This window comes from Lissotriton vulgaris, chromosome 3_1 (genome assembly GCF_964263255.1).
Source record: "Lissotriton vulgaris chromosome 3_1, aLisVul1.2, whole genome shotgun sequence".
Classification (NCBI taxonomy): domain Eukaryota; kingdom Metazoa; phylum Chordata; class Amphibia; order Caudata; family Salamandridae; genus Lissotriton; species Lissotriton vulgaris.
Genome location: NC_141689.1, coordinates 97882509 through 97898999, shown reverse-complemented (window position 1 = coordinate 97898999; position 16491 = coordinate 97882509). Strand labels below are relative to the sequence as shown.

Here is a 16491-nt window from a genome sequence, read left to right as displayed (position 1 = left end):
TATTAATTTGTTTAAAAAATTTACTTTCATGTAACTGCACTGGAACATCTTTAAATACAACGTATTACTTGATTACTAGAGCACGTCTTAGCGATCTCTGATCCTGAGGGAGGCGACTGACCTGTCTAGGCTTTGGGGTTGGTCGAAACAGGTCGACATAAAACTGTGAAAATAATTAGCATTTGAAAAATCCCTATCTTTTTAGGTTTTTATCTCATCAGTGGTACCTGCAAAGAATTTATCTGGGTGACTTGCTTGATAATTTTAACAATACAACCGGATCCTTTAGTGCAACGTCAATAAGACCTCCAAGTTGGTAGAGCCCATTCAGGTAAGTATGTACCTTCAATGTGGACAAGACGCTAGGATGAAGCATGCCAGTAGAAGTGGGGAAGGATTCTTTGGTGCAGGATGATGACACTACTGGAGTACTTATCACACCTATAAACCTATTTTTGATCATGGTACCCTGTGATTATGTATATATCTGAGGTCAGGCAGATGATTTAAGAACCCCCTTCATGGACAGTGAACAGCACTGCATTTTACCAATTGAGGCAAATAGCCCTTAGTCCTCTGCAGAGAGAAATAGTCGTTATGTGAAGAGACCAGGTGAGAGACATGTGTAGTCCACAGGTGACTAATACATTTGGGGAGGAGAGGCAAGAAACATGTATCAAGAAATAAGTGGAACCATCCCATTGTGTTTTTTTGGCTTGAGCATGGTCTCCAGGTGCCAAAGTAGGATTATGTGGCTAACGGTGACAAAGGCCTCCAAGGATGTGCATATGCGATGGATAGCTCCTTGCTTTCGTTCAGATATCCCTTCTATATGTCACTGGCCTATTACTGTACTATTGTGTGGGTCACATGTGGCACAACAAAGCATTACTGACCCGTGAAACATCCTGCAACAGTGATGACTGCAGGGAAGTGAAATCAGATGAGGGATTTGTTCTATACAGCTATACAAAGATTTGACGCTATGAGGCACTCGTCATTATATCAAAACTTACTATCTAGTACAGTGTACGATACAGAAAGAGAAAGGTCTCTTGATGATAAAACTTTATTGTTCTCTTAAGAGAATCCCGAAAGCTTTCCCAAACATGTGTTTCGTCCTATATGGGGAGGTCTCCCCACGACTTTCTCAAGGGTCTTAGATACCTGAGATCTTATAGAAGATCCTCAGTTCTGATTGCATTTAAACATCCAATATTTTATTCCAGCCTTAGTGTGTCCCACTAGAAATGTAAGCAGCAGAATTTTCTGTGGAGTCTGCCCAGAATATAAGTTTTGTAGCGTGATCTATATTATGTTTGCTGCAGAACAATAATCTGCTATCAATAATATCGCCTCCTATTGCCCTCCTCAATATTGTGTATGTATATTTGCCACCATTAAAGGTCAATATATGATCTATGCAGTATGCAATACAATTACTTGGTCTCTAGATGTAAGAATATCTTCCATCCTGTCCAATAGTAATTAAGTGACCGGGAGAGTCCTCCATAGAGAAAGTCTGGGACAAATGCTGATCTCCAGCATACTGACTCAGACGCTTACATTTCTAATGAGACACATGAAGGCTGGACATTACATATTGGAGGTGTAAATGCAACCGGAACTGAGGACCATCTATAGGATCTCCGGAATCTAAGAGCCTTGAGAAAGTCATGGGGAGACCTTTCCATATGGGAGGAAACACGTGTTGGCTAAAGCTTACAAGATTGTCTTAAGAAGAGGTCGGAGCACCAAATAATAAAGTCATATCATCAAGAATCATTTCTCTTTCTGTACTGTATACTGTACTAGAGACTACGTTTTGATATAATGTCGAGTGCCTCATAGCGTCAAAACAATGTGTGTCAATCCTAGGATTGGATATTGGTGGAGTAGGGTGGTTCTCCCCTCTTTTTGAGAGCACCGTGGGTGAGAACCTGTGCAATAAAGTATTTTTTGTGACTGTTGGGTGAGCGCTGCACACTTGCCTAACGCCCACCTCAGTAGATGCGTTCTATACAAAGACCCTTTGGCAGATGGATGCCATTGGCCATAAACTGGCAGATGGCCTGTCCACCCTTGATATGGAGTCTGTACACTCTAAGTTGGGTGGACAGGGCTGGTGCCAAAAAAAATGTGTCCACCTCCAAATCAGAGCCAAGGTCTTTTGTGGCAATGAGCACCAATTCTGACGCTTAATACTGGATTTTTGGAATCAAATATTAATAAGAAACTTTCAATGTTATTGGGAGTGCTCTTGAGTGGTAAATAGGGCCATGTGGAGCATGTTAGAGGCAATTTTTATTTTACAATTGATAATCCTTTAAAGTAACATTTAAGAGCAAAAACCCTCTAAATAGGGCTTTAGAATTTAAGATGTGAACATGGGTCACTAAATAGTACAAGGGTGTAATATCTGTGACTACTCCTGCCGTCATGCATGCACTCATCTTGGAATCTAGCCGTCTTTGTGCCAGTTTGTGCTGGCATCTCTCAACATGCAGGGGGTATACAGTTCCTTGAAGTGAAGTAAAATTCAGGTCTTTCTAAAAAGTGCCCTCACACACCCCGAAGAATGTAATACTTCATCTTTGGGTCGGCTCCTCGTCGGGCCAGAGCAGCAATGCCCCACAGGCACCCAAGATGGGGCTCTTTGGCGGAGATCTTTTTTGATTAAGCCATAAGGTGTGTGCGGGCTTGTGGGCTAGGTAGTGTGGTGAGTGTATGAGTGATTTTAAAATAGGTCTAGGACAACCCTTTCTAATATTTTATTCCTAGGGCGCACTAGCCTAATTAAAAGAGAGTGACCCTGAGTGGATATAATGATCCTACAGGGCACGTGTAATGGACGTTGGGCGACATGTTTCATGCCCTTAGCGGGTCTAGTGGCACTTCATCAGCACCGTATTTAGGACAATTATTCAACTCTAGTACTACTGCAATGCTGGTTCACAATTTGTAATGGTAACCAGCCTTGCATTTAGATCCAGGTCCTAGTTGGCCTGGCGATCTGAGACCTCTAGAGAAATGGGTCTGAGCTGACGGGTCGCGTGACAGAGCGCTTCGTTGCTCTGACAACTGGGAGGCGCAGCAACTAGCTCTAATCCTACCCTTACTCTGGTCCCGGTGACCATCTCATCATGTGTACATTCATCGATTTACCTCAATGCCTAACCTGCTTTTGCCAATTCTGTCCAGGCTCAGTCAGCAGGCAGACACATATGGACTCCGCCCCACCAAAGACTTTGTTTGCGCAGGCCTGTGTAGTCTGGAACCAGATGAAGGCTCACAGGCTTACATTAAACTGGGGCCAAGCCATGTCCAAAGACACCTGCTGAGGTACACTCACATGCATCTGTCCTGTTTTTTTCTTATCCTGCATGAGATCTATCAGAAGACACATACACATACACGCAAATATGCGCACACACCCCATGCATAGTCTTGCCTTTTCCCTGGTTGCAGCTTTGGAGTAGGCACTGACTTGATTAGTAGGGAGAATAATCTGCTTCTTTTTATCTTGACGCATTCTCCGTGGCGTGCTAGCCCTTGCAATGACCTGATAGCAGACATGTGTGTATGCACCCTCCTTTATCAGTGTCCTATTTATTTCTATTCCTTGCCTAGATATGTTTTCTGGTGAGTATATGCCAACTGATCTACCCCTATGTGCTAACCTGCACTTTGCATTGGTGTATCTAAGGACCCATGAGTACAAACACACATACACACATGCATACACTTGCTCACCTTGATCCATTCACAGATTTACACCAGCCTTAGCCATGGCATGACATCAGACACACATACATGCACTCAACTTGATCCAAACCCAGCTTCATGCCAGCCTAGCCATCACACAACATCAGACACACATACATGCACTCACCTTGATCCAGACCCATCTTCAAGCCAGCCTTAGCCATGACAGAACATCAAACACACACGCAAGTGCTCACCTTGATCCACACCCTGCTTTACACCAGCATTAGCCATGGCACGACATTGGACACACACATGCGCTCACCTTGTTCCAGACCCAGCTTTACACCAGCCTTAACCATGACACGACATCAGACACACATACAAGCACTCACCTTGATCCAGATCCAGCTTCACGCCAGCCTTAGCCATGACACATTAGACACACACACGACACATGTGCTCACCTCGATCCATTCCCAGCTTTACACCAGCCTTAGCCATGACACAACATCAGACACACATACATGCACTCACCTTGATCCAGACCCAGCTTCACGCCAGCCTTAGCCATGACACATTAGACACACACACGACACATGTGCTCACCTCGATCCATTCCCAGCTTTACACCAGCCTTAGCCATGACACAACATCAGACACACATACATGCACTCACCTTGATCCAGACCCAGCTTCATGCCAGCGTTAGCCATGACACAACATCAAAAAGACACGCATGCGCTCACCTTGATCCACACCCAACTTTACTCCAGCCTTCGCCATGACACGACATTAGTCACACGCATGCGCTCACGTTGATCCATTCCCTGCTTTACACCAGCCTTAGCCATGACACGACATCGAGTATGCCCTCAACTTGATCCATTTCCAGCTTTATGCCAGCCATAGCCATGAAACGACATCAGACACACATACATGCACTCAACTTGATCCAATCACAGCTTCACACCTGTCACAGCCATGGCATGACATCAGAAACACACGCATGCGCTTGCTTTGATCCAGACCCAGCTTTACGCCAGCTTTAGCCATGACATGACTTCAGACACACACACATGTGCTCACCTTGATCCACACCCAGCTTTATTCCAGCCTTAGCCATGACACGACATTAACACACAGCGCCGGGATGCCCCCGGGTAACTGAGCGCGGTATAAATTTTATATAATAATAATAATAATAATAGCATGCGCTCGCCTTGATCCAGACCCAGCTTTATGCCAGCCTTAGCAATGACACGACATTAGACACACATGCATGCGCTCGCCTTGATCCATTCCCAGCTTTACACCAGCCATAGCCATGACATCAGACACACACGCTCGTCTTGATCTAGACCCAACTTCACACCAGCCTTAGCCATGACACGACATCAGACACACATGCGTGTGCTCACCTCGGTTCATTGCTAGCTTTACGCCAGCCATAGCCATGACACATCAGACACACATGCATGCGCTCGCCTTGATCCAGACCCAGCTTTATGCCAGCCTCAGCCATGACACGACATCAGATAAACACGCATGCTCTCGCCTTGATCCAGACCCAGCTTTACTCCAACCTTAGCCATGACACCACCTCAGACACACATACATGCACTCACCTTGATCCATTCCCAGCATCACGCCTGTCATAGCCATGACATGACATCAGACACACACGCATGTGCTCGCCTTGATCCAGACCCAGCTTTACGCCCGCCTTAGCCATGACCCACCATCAGACACACACGCATGCGCTCACCTTGATCCGTACCCTGGTTTGCTTCTGCGATGTTCACGGCCAGTTGGCTTCCAAAGGAGTTGATTCCCATCATTCCTGAGTGGGCGTGGTTGCCGGTGAGGGACGTCAGCTGGCTGGTGTTGCGCGGTACGTTGTACAGGACTTCGGCAATGTCCGCTGCTCGCTTCAAGAGGTGGTCCTGCAAAGGCAGAGGCAAAAAATGAGCTCTGCTCCATCCCTGGAACCAGAACACAACTCACAAGATGGCACATTTTGGCCCCTTGTACGAACTCTATGACAGTTCCTATGACTGACAGGTGAAACACTGTAAAAGGTTCAAATGTAATAATGTATACTTTTGAATCACTCACTCACAAGAGAGAGGAATAGGAGACACACTGACATGGACTGGGAAGGGGTTCTGTACATAAATACATGTTGAAGGATCACAACTGTAACAAGACTATTATGTGTAAGGCGCCCTGATATCCGTTTTTACGAATTTTTACAGATAAATAAAGACAGAAAACAATGTGTTTTCTGCCTGCATTTATTTTTAAAGGGGATAATTAAAGACAATTGTGCTCCTTTAAAGTGACTCTCCATGCTGTCTTTGATGAATTATAGGCCAGCAGCTGAGCATATGGACAGCATGGGAAATAAAAACACAGCATGAAATGTATTTAAATAACGGCATATGTCAACAAACATTCATGGTATCATGCTAGTATTTACCAGTGGATGTATTGTTATGTAATATTTGACAGCTTAAATAGATAAAACACGACAGACATCAAAGTAAGAGGTGTACATCTATCAGTTAAATAAATATGGAAATGTACAGTTTTTTAACTTCATTTATACGCAAAACACAAAATAAATATGGATAAATACAGATGAAATGGCCAAAAAATAAATATGTATAAATACAGACAGAAATGCAAAAAATAAAAATACCATAAAACAGGGACTCCTAATTAAGTGGCACCGTGGATACCCCATAAGAGCGAGTTGGTTCATGTTTACCATGGAATGGAACAATCTGCCTTGAGATGAAACATTTTACTGCTCCCACCAATAGCAGTCATATAAACTTTAGATTTTTTTCATTTTTTAGAGTATGGTTCTAGGCTTTTATGGGCCTATGCTTTAGACATCAATCAGATATTTCTTGCCTTCTCAAACAAAAAACCGTGTTCACAACCTGAGGCAAAATGGCTGCCCATGGGTTCAACAGATGGGTACAGCTCTTGACAGCTCTCAACAGAGATTGAGTGCAAATAACTGCACTCAAGGCTACCTAAAGGAAACAGGCAAATCAAGCCACAAAAAAGATTCTTAGAAAAAATAAAGTATGTCAAACAGTGTGTTTCTCGTCAAAAGTTCATTTAATTGCAAACCTTAGGTGAAGTGTATGCTAAAGTTATATTGTCTAAATGATACATGGTTTATCTCTCATTGACTGCTTCTCCAAAAGGCTGCTTAAATTTAGCTTGTCTTTTTTATAGTTCTACTTACTTTAGTGGCATATTTTGTGTATATTTTTCTGTATGTTAACATGCCTGTTACTTATCAGGGGAAATAAATCTGTATACAAACACCATCACAATGCAATGCATCTCATATTAAACCATTAGTCAGTTCTGCTGCATCTGAGTATGAAAGCAGACATATCTTAGTATCGAAACAGGGCCGGATTGCTCCCAAGCATGCAGAATTAGGACATTGTTAGTCACTGTCAAGTTTCTGATCACTTAATGGCACAGGATGCAGAACATTTTTACTGATGACATTGTGGGAATTCCTGACTAAGAAAACATTTCCAAGGAAATTTGTCCTTTTCTTAGTAATATTCCATTTTCTTTACAAATTTCAATAAAATGTATCAAAGTAATTTAGACAGAGTTGCGATAAATTCTCCATTCTGTTGCAACTTTAATAGAATGACAAACCACTTTTCTTGAGATTTTGGCAAAAGTTTCAATGAAAGCGTCCAGGGACATTTGTGCAGAAATCCTGGAGACTCTACATTTCGCAGGCACTTTCCAAGAATAGAAAAACATTTCCCCATAAGAGATTTCACAGAATAGTTACCCAAATATATCTTTCTTTCAAGAAAAATCAGTTCAAAGTTTCAGCAGAATGAGGATTTTTGTGGGTGCAGATCTAGGAATATTCCGTGGATATTTTCACAGAAAATCTCAGTGAAATTGTCAAGAAAACGTCGGTTCCTATTGAATTGAATTTTCTGTGGGATGTTGTATATTTAGACATACTGTGAAATGGTATGAATATTTTGTTGAAATGAAAAATAGTTTAGACTCTGTAAAACCCTTTAAAAAAGTTATAATAATGTCTACGTAAAATGTAAAGCTTATTAGATTTCACAAATTCCAGACGATTATTCACAATAAAAAATAAATGCAAAAAAAGCTTCTAGAATGTATACTTTTGAACATAATGTTGAGTGCCTAGAAATGATTTGCCAACAATTTAAAATAGTAGGCGTTATCAAACCACCAATTATGTAAGTAGAAGGGAAAAGCCACATTCCAAGTGGCAACTGCTTGCCCACGACATACTAAAACGCGTGTTCTTCGGCACGGTAAGCTCTTTTCTTTAGCTCGCTGCATTCAGTCAATATGCGGATAATAGCCTTCCATGAGAAGTAATGAATGAATATGTAACTCGGGCCACGTGCCGCCGTCAGCTCCTGTGACAGCGCGAGCCCCTGGACGACATGGTGACCACCGCGACCTTTCACGCGCGGTAATTGGAAGGGGCAGTGCCCGAGTCTGAGGCTAATGAAGGGGCAGACGTGGCCAGGGCGGGAGATGTCCCTACAGGGACCCGGGCAGCGCCCGAGTGGAGACAAGGGCTCAGGCCGGGGGAGGGAATTCAACTGGGAGCCTCTAGACGAGAGCATCACGAGCAGGCCTCAGCAGAGACAGCAGGGCTGGGGGGCAGCCACAAGGGGGCACTGACTCACAGCTGAGACTGCCATTCCAGGGAGCGGCCACAAGGAGGCGCTGGCTCACACCTGAGACTGTCATTCCAGGGAGCCACCACGAGGGAGCGCTGACTCACACCTGAGACTGTCATTCCAGGGAGCGGCCACGAGGGGGCGCTGACTAACACCTGAGACTGCCATTCCAGGGAGCCGCCACGAGGGAGCGCTGACTCACACCTGAGACTGTCATTCCAGGGAGCCGCCACGAGGGGGCACTGACTCACACCTGAGACTGTCATTCCAGGGAGCGGCAACGAGGAGGCGCTGACTCACACCTGAGACTGTCATTCCAGGGAGCAGCCAGAGGGGGCGCTGACTCACACCTGAGACTGTCATTCGAGGGAGCCGCCAAGAGGAGGCACTGGCTCACACCTGAGACTGTCATTCCAGGGAGCCGCCACGAGTAAATTGTAAATTGATACTTGTATAGCGCATTACTCACCCACAAGGGTCTCAAGGCGCTTGTACGAATACCGCTGTGGAACCCATCCTGGCTTTCCCTGTGAGGCATCCACTCCTGCGCACCCCCAAGGAGGAGGCCAGGCATCCTTAGCGTTGTGGGGGCCGTTGTGGAGATTAAGCAAGATATTGCCCAGAGTTGCAGAGTGGGACTCCATGATTGGAATAGGCACAGAGGCGAGAATGATCAGATCCGTGGAATTTTTAGCCCAAGACCCTTCGAGGCGGGGAATTGAACCCTGGTCCCGGGCCAGACCTCTGGACTGTCGTTCCAGGGAGCGGCCACGAGGAGGAACTGACTCTCAGCTGTCCAGAGTCCCAGAGAGCAGAGACTGCCATTCCAGGAGCTGCCATGAGGAGGCGCTGACTCACACCTGTCCAGACACACTGAGAGGAGAGACTGCCATTCCAGGAAGCAGCCAAGAGTAGGCGCTGACTCACACCTCAGACTGCCATTCCAGGGAACGGCCACAAGGAGGCGCCCTGACAGCTGTCCAGAGACACTGAGAGGAGAGACTGCCATTCCAGGAAGCAGCCAGGAGGAGGCGCTGACTCACACCTCATACTGCCATTCCAGGGAGTAGCCACAAGGAGGCGTTGATTTACAGCTCTGCAGGGACACCGAGAGGAGAGACTGCCAGCCAGGAGAGCTACCACAAGGGGGCGCTGTCTCACACCTGAAACTGCCATTCCAGGAAGCTGCCACGAGGAGGCGCTGACACACCTGTGCAAAGACAACAAGAGGAAAACGGGCTGCATTTCCCCCAAAAATTCATTGTTTTATTTAAAAGCAATCACAGATATGGTGGTCTGCTGACCCCAGTAGGGCGAATGTATGACGGTACAACACAATTGATGGACAGAATGCAGACCAATGTCATACATTCACCCCAGTAACGAGATCTGGGCTTGAATCCATAGTTTTTTTGCTCACCATGCCATTCCAGTTTGGACCCAGCCATATGCAAATCAGTCTTGGCCCTGCGCCCAATGGCAACAGTCCAGCCCAAACTGCCAGGCCAGGTCCTGCCTGTACTGGAAACAAGCATCCTAGGACCGGTTTCGAGCTTTCAGCCTTCATCAGCCAGGATAGCTTGACTTCAGTGGCATTGAGAGCATGGGACCCACGTCTGGGTATGAGTAAAACAAGGAGGTAAACTGCTGCAACATCACTTCCACTACATTGCCTCAGCACAACAATTACTTTTAGGAAGAAATATGGGAAAGGTTAACATGCTTAAAAAAAAAAGAAAGTGGCTCTGAGGGGGCGCCCACTTCCTGAAACAATGGAATATCAGGTGATGTGCTGGCAAGCAATTTATCTGGGGTTGATGTCCGGGGACACAGGGGGGGCGGTAAGTAACATAAAACCAATATGGGGTAGGGGGGAGCCACAGCTGCAGCAGAAAGCCTCTGCTTAGTTGTGTCTCCGAGTGGGAAGCCATCAGCAGGCCACCCTGAGCTTGCAGCTTGGAAAGGGCTGTTGTGACAAAAAACTCACATATGAATGCAGCCTGCTCTGTGGCCCAATAAGAAATGGGATTGTCAAGCAGTATTTACAGGAGGTCAAACATTTTAAAGTCACGAGCACTATGAGAGAAAAGAAGAAGGGGTTGTGCACAAAGAGTCTGTTATTGGGCATTACTACTTCATAGCTCTAAAGCTAACCAGCTAAGCCAATATGTTTGGCAGGCATTTTACTGTCTAAAATAGTTTTAAAACCTGCTGCAGTGGAAAAAACAAAATGTGATTTATTTCTGTGTACAACGCAATTTATAATTTAATGCATGATGATCCATTGTACTTTTGTGATGTAAAATAGTCCCTCACGCATTGCAATGCAAACACTTCAGAGGAGATGGAATGATACGCCAAATAGTCAATAGCATGAGGTGAGAGGGTAATACTGCTGTGGGAGGAGCCAAAGACCATGCTGGGTCTACGTTAAAAAAATGTGTAACAACAGCTCTTGCAGAGAGCTGCACAGTCAGGCTATGCCTAGTAAAGCCGAGTGGAAGCAACTACAAATGGCATAGGCAATACTGTGGATGGCGTGCCCAGTACCCAGAGAATCTCTAGCATATGCGTATTGCTTGGCATCCCACAAACGTACACACCTGTTTACTGTTGTGGCAACCCACATATAGCCACTGTGTGGCATTGTGTGCTTGATTAATATGTGTAATTGTGTACCTGTATATTGTATTCCGCATAGTTTTGGGGCATTTCCAGCCACATTGTATTAATATGTTGAATTCCCTATCTAGCTGTTGGTTTGTACCCTCACCTGTTTGTCATGTGGCATCAGATACCTGGTCATTGTGTGGAACCATGCACCTGGGTATTGTGGACAGTCCTGTATCTGATTATTGTGTGGCATCCAGTAACTGGTTAATGTGTGGCACTATGCACCTAATTATTGTGTGAAGTCCTCTAGTTATTGTGTGGCATCCATCACTTGTTCAAGTGTGGCACCATGCACCTGGCTATGGTGTGAAGTCCTGTATCTGGCTAGTGTGTGCCATCAGACACCTGCTCATTGTGTGGCACCATGCACCTGGTTATTGTGTGAAGTCCTGGTTCAGTGTCTTGTGTGGCATCCAGTACCTGTTTAAGTGTGGCACCATGCACCCGGTTATTGTGTAAAGTCCTGTACCTGGTTATTGTGTGGTACCTCTACCTGGTGATTTCACTGTATCCAGTACCTGGTTATTGTGTGGTATCACGTACCTGGTTATTATGCGGCATCCCATAGAGGGCCTCTACAAGGTCAGCAGCTCTCTTCAGCAGGACTTCCTGTGAAGGACACAAAACAAACCATGTGAAACTGGCATTGCACTGTCACCGTGACGTAGGCAGCACAAGGCGAGCCTGCACAATACAGCTCTTAAAGGTGTGGTACCGGAAAATGATAGTCAGAACATCCGCTAACATACACTTTGTATCCTCAATATCATTTGCAAAAATATTGCCCGACTGGGGTTAATAAGAGAAGCTCTACAGACAAAGGGATGATTTTTTATAAACAACATTTAGGACACAGTACATTTGTCGAATGATAACTCTGTACGCCACATGTTGCCCTACGTAAGCCCTGAGGATTGCAGCTCTATGGGGATCTACAGGTAAGAGGTCTCCTTGGTATGACAGTTGGCAAATCACCCAAACCCACAATCATTGCGTCATCCCAATGAAAACTGGTAAAATTTCCTGATAAAATGAGCACACCAAAGACTCTCCCTTGTGGCTCATTTCAGGTACATCCTCCCCAGCTGGGCAATGTATAAAAAACGTTTCGACCGCCTTTTTGTAATCGGGCAGCCTTCTGCGGGACATCTCAAGCTGTATCACACACACTTTCCTAGCCCCACAGAAGGACTTTTTAGGGACATGCATAGTTCTTTCCACTGGCAAACTTTCACATAGTTAGTCATTTTTGAACTTCATCAAGGAAGTTTTCTATGCGCTTTAATATACACCATAGATCGGCAGGCCTGTGTGTGCTACCCGGCACACTCATGACACATGAATTGGGTGAGAGCCTGGTTAATAGTGGATCACGTCTGTCTGTGCATGTTCACCAGGTATGAGAGATATCAGTCTTTAGTTGAAGAGGGTGCAGGAATATGATTTTATTGCACAGTTACAGCTTCTGCTGGTGCCTGGATGAAGAGATTCATGGTACCTACTCCTCTCTCTTCTGCTCCTGGTCAACAATTTCCTCTTTTCTGTGTCTACTTATATCTCTTGAGTCACACCTCTTCAGTTCACAATCACTCCTGGTTTGTTCTGTCACATGTCTCTCTTCTGAGTGCATCTCATCGTAACCCTCCATCATTGGCCTATTGCTCTTCTTTCCTTGTCTAGATCGCTACCTGCCCTCCTTCGTCCATCGCTCTCCCTGTTCTAGCTCGCTAACTCATCAGTGAATTTCACTCTAGCAAAACTTTAACATTGCGGTCAATGGGAAAAAAACACTTGTGACAATCAGTCACATACAGGTCCATTTCAGTGGACATTACTGGGGGTTGAGGTGATGTGGGCCCCGGGACCAGGGTCCGACAGTCAGTTGAATTTTACCAGGCTTGTAGGGCCCAGGTGCAGAGTTGGTGTGGCTGTCCCTGGTGCTGAAGTGGGAACCGTAGGTTTCCTGGTTTAACCGCTTAGACGTGCTGGTGAGGAAAGTGGTGCAAAAACTCGACATCAGGGCCACTGAGGTGGCAGGTTAAGGACGCTGCAGGGTTCCCTCGAGGCGTAGTGTTGAACAAAGGTAGTGGTAGCTAGACTGGCCACCAACAAGTTTGTGCAGCGGCAAGCTGAGCCTTGTGGTATTTCCACATCCGGGAGAAAATGGTAGCTGCCTGAAATTTGCTGGAGGTCAGGACCCACAATACACTGGGTACACAATTTCTTTTTATGCCATCTTTCAGTGGACCGATGGGCAGTTCTTCTTTGGTCCCAAGATCGTGTTTTATCTGCCGGCTGCAAGGTACTAGTACCTCTCATCCAAGAGAGGTCTGGTGTTGCTTTTGGATTTCTGAGGGGTTTCCCTTGCCTTTGGAGCCAGTTTCTGGTCTGGGAAGTGTCGAAGTCGTGCAGTTGAAGGCTGGCTGCCACAGGTAATTGCACCTTTGCTTTGTGCAGGTCCTAAAGTCGCAGAGACCAGTCTCTTCTTTGCCTTTGGTTGCAAGTCAATCAAATCTGATTTTTAAGTCCTAGGGGATCCCCTTAAATCCTACATCTAGGGGTGCGGATGCTAGTAGCAAATGAGCTACTTGCCCCAGCCTCTAATTCGCTCCTGAGATGACAACTTCCTGTGAAGGGTGGCACCTTTTCCACCCAGAAGCCTCTATGGCAGAACCCTTCTCTGGCTGTAAAGACCAGGTAGCCCACCCTAGGGGTGTGACTAGACTTCTGGGGGTGTACATCTCCCACCTGTGTTGTAAATCTGCCTGGGGCTGGGGGTTGGCTTTTTCCTCCTGCGGAAGGAAGCATGATTGCATATCAGAGGCAGTGAGTGCTTTGAAGCTCACCGCCTTGATGTGCCACTTCACTAGCCATCCTGTCAGGGAGGGACGTGACATCTCCTGCCCATGCAGGCCTTCGTTTGTGCCTCCTGAGAGAGTTCACAGCTCTTGGCAGGGGGTCAGATTCCAGTCTTGGTGCAGCAGCTGCAGGCTCTCAGCCAGGGCACAGGAAAGGCTGGAGCAACCAGGTGGGCAACTTCTAAGGAAGCCGCCTGGATGCATGTCACATTAAATCCGACTTTAGAAAAGGGTTGTGTTTGATGAGACAAGTTGTTTGATACAAAACATTACACTTTTCAGTGGGGCCATAATGGAGTTGGCAACCTGGGGGTGCCCTGGTGCCAGCCCATGTTATCCTATGACCCCTGAACACTTATACTAGTCCTTAATGGAAGGAGGACATTATAGGGGCATATAAGCTTGCATTTATATGTCCACACCTGTAATGCAATACACCCTGCCTCCTGGGCTCAGGAGACCTTCCTTAGGGGTTATTGGCATATATTGTAAACAGTGCAGTGACCTTGCCACTAGGGCAAATTCGAGTTTTAGCAGTTGCACTGCTCCTGCAGCATGCTGTCATCTTTTTACTTGGGTCCCTCAGGGTGGCACAAACAGTGCTTCAGGCGCTGGTGACCCCTTAACTACCATGCCCTGCACTTACCAGGGATTTATAAGGGAGGTGAAAGTCCTTGTGGTTACCAATTCACATGCATCATATTTTAGGGAGAGAACGCTGTCACTGGGGCCTGGTTACCAGGTCTCTGTGCACTTTCAGAGTCAAAACTATCAGCGTTGAGGAATACAGTGTGGGGGTGACTATACAAAAAGGGCACTTTTCTACACTCCGCCTCACAGCTCTCCTCATTTGGCGGTGCCCATCTCTCCCTACCTCTCCACCCCACGCCGCGCGGCACACAGCCCCATCCATATTCAAAGAACAGCAGGTTGGACAATCAGACGCCTCTCATTTCTTCCTGCTTGCACTTTTCAGTTCATTAGCAGGGCTTTAATTAGTGTGCATCAGTTAATTAGGTCTCGCCCATTATTTATTTATTTCGTTTTTGCGATCCCGCGCTCTCTGCGGAATGGCGGTAAATAAAACTTAATGAAAGCACGTGGTCCTCGGGGGGTGTGCGATGGAGAGCAGCTTTTTTATTTATCTTTGCGGTGAGTTTATTAGAATAACTCCAGGACACCGGGTGCAGTGAATGAGGAGGGCTAGGGGGGAGGTGGGAGGGCTGCCTAAACCCCTCATTTTTAGATTTTTTTTTGTTCACAGAACTGGTACCTTAGACCTTAATGGTGACAGGAGAACTTCACATCTGGTTGAATGAAGACCCTGACCAAACTACCATTGTGTAACTTCCATGTGACACAATGTAGTTATGGTTCAAATCATGAGACATATACCAAACCTCTACTGTTTAGATTGTATGTGGTTCCGTGTAGTTGTGGTGTGAAGGAGCAGGCTGTAGCTGGAAGGGACTGGGGTCTGATTCAGTTAGGACCCACATTTCTAAATGTATTTACTAGTGGTTTTCTAGAGAGCTATCTAGGCCTCTCTGAGGGCCAGAGTGCTGTGCACATCAAACACAACATAAAAATGTGAATATGTAAAGGACATTATGTTAGTGATAAAAACTCATGCGAATAGTACACGTCAGCGATGTATAAATGAATTAGTAATGTACTGAAAGAACTTGTAAAGCACACATACAGAATGAGGTGTCTTGGCGCTAGAAAAGCCAACTAACCAGGTAAAATGTAAATGTAAATTGATACTTGTATAGCGCACTACTCACCCGCAAGGGTCTCAAGGCGCTTGTACGAATACCGCTGTGGAACCCATCCTGGCTTTCCCTGTGAGGCGTCCACTCCTGGGCACCCCCAAGGTGGAGGCCAGGCATCCTTAGCATTGTGGGGGCCGTTGTGGAGATTAAGCAAGCTATTGCCCAGAGTTGCAGAGTGGGACTCTATGATTGGAATAGGCACCGAGGAGAGAATTATCAGGTCCATGGAATTTTGAGCCCAAGACCCGCCGATGCGGGGAATTGAATCCTGGTACCGGGCTAGACCGCTGCATCAGGGTCTGCCGCTCTAATCATTGAGCCACACTTCTCCACTCAGGTCAGAGAAATAATACTAAACAAACTGCCAACTGTTTATAGTGTGAAATTACAGGTCTTTATGGATTTACTACAGCGCATGTGGCATTGAGAGAACTTCATTTGCTGGGGTAGAGTTCGAAAGTTTGGTCGCCGGGAAAGAGAATGATTTGCCCCCCAACGACTACGTTAGGCTTTCAGTCCCATCATGTTTTTGATGTCAGCTGCTCTAAGATGATGCTCAGGAATACACCAAGGTGGAACCTCGATGCTAAGAATTTAGGTCCTTCTTTACAGAGAGCTTTCTGTGCGAAGCCAACGCCTTGGACATAGCCCTCCTGCGTACAGGTGGCCAGCGTAGCTTGGTCCGCTCCTTGGACACAGAAGGATGCTTCGGTGTGATCAGAATGAGACGTGCTGCCGCGTTTTGTTCTA

At 46.1% G+C, this 16491-nt stretch overlaps 1 protein-coding gene across 3 annotated transcripts in view; it reads right to left on the bottom strand.

The window, feature by feature from the left end:
- The window catches only part of LOC147726023 (transcription factor COE3-like), a 521578-nt gene that overhangs the window by 11745 nt on the left and 493342 nt on the right, over positions 1–16491 (bottom strand). For all 3 annotated transcript variants that reach the window (XM_086960140.1, XM_086960138.1, XM_086960139.1), the window contains exons 12-13: positions 11652–11717; positions 5474–5651 (exon numbers count right to left, since the gene is read on the bottom strand). In XM_086960140.1, the coding sequence (XP_086816266.1) occupies positions 5474–5651; positions 11652–11717 (244 nt within the window). The remainder of the gene's footprint in view (positions 1–5473; positions 5652–11651; positions 11718–16491) is intronic.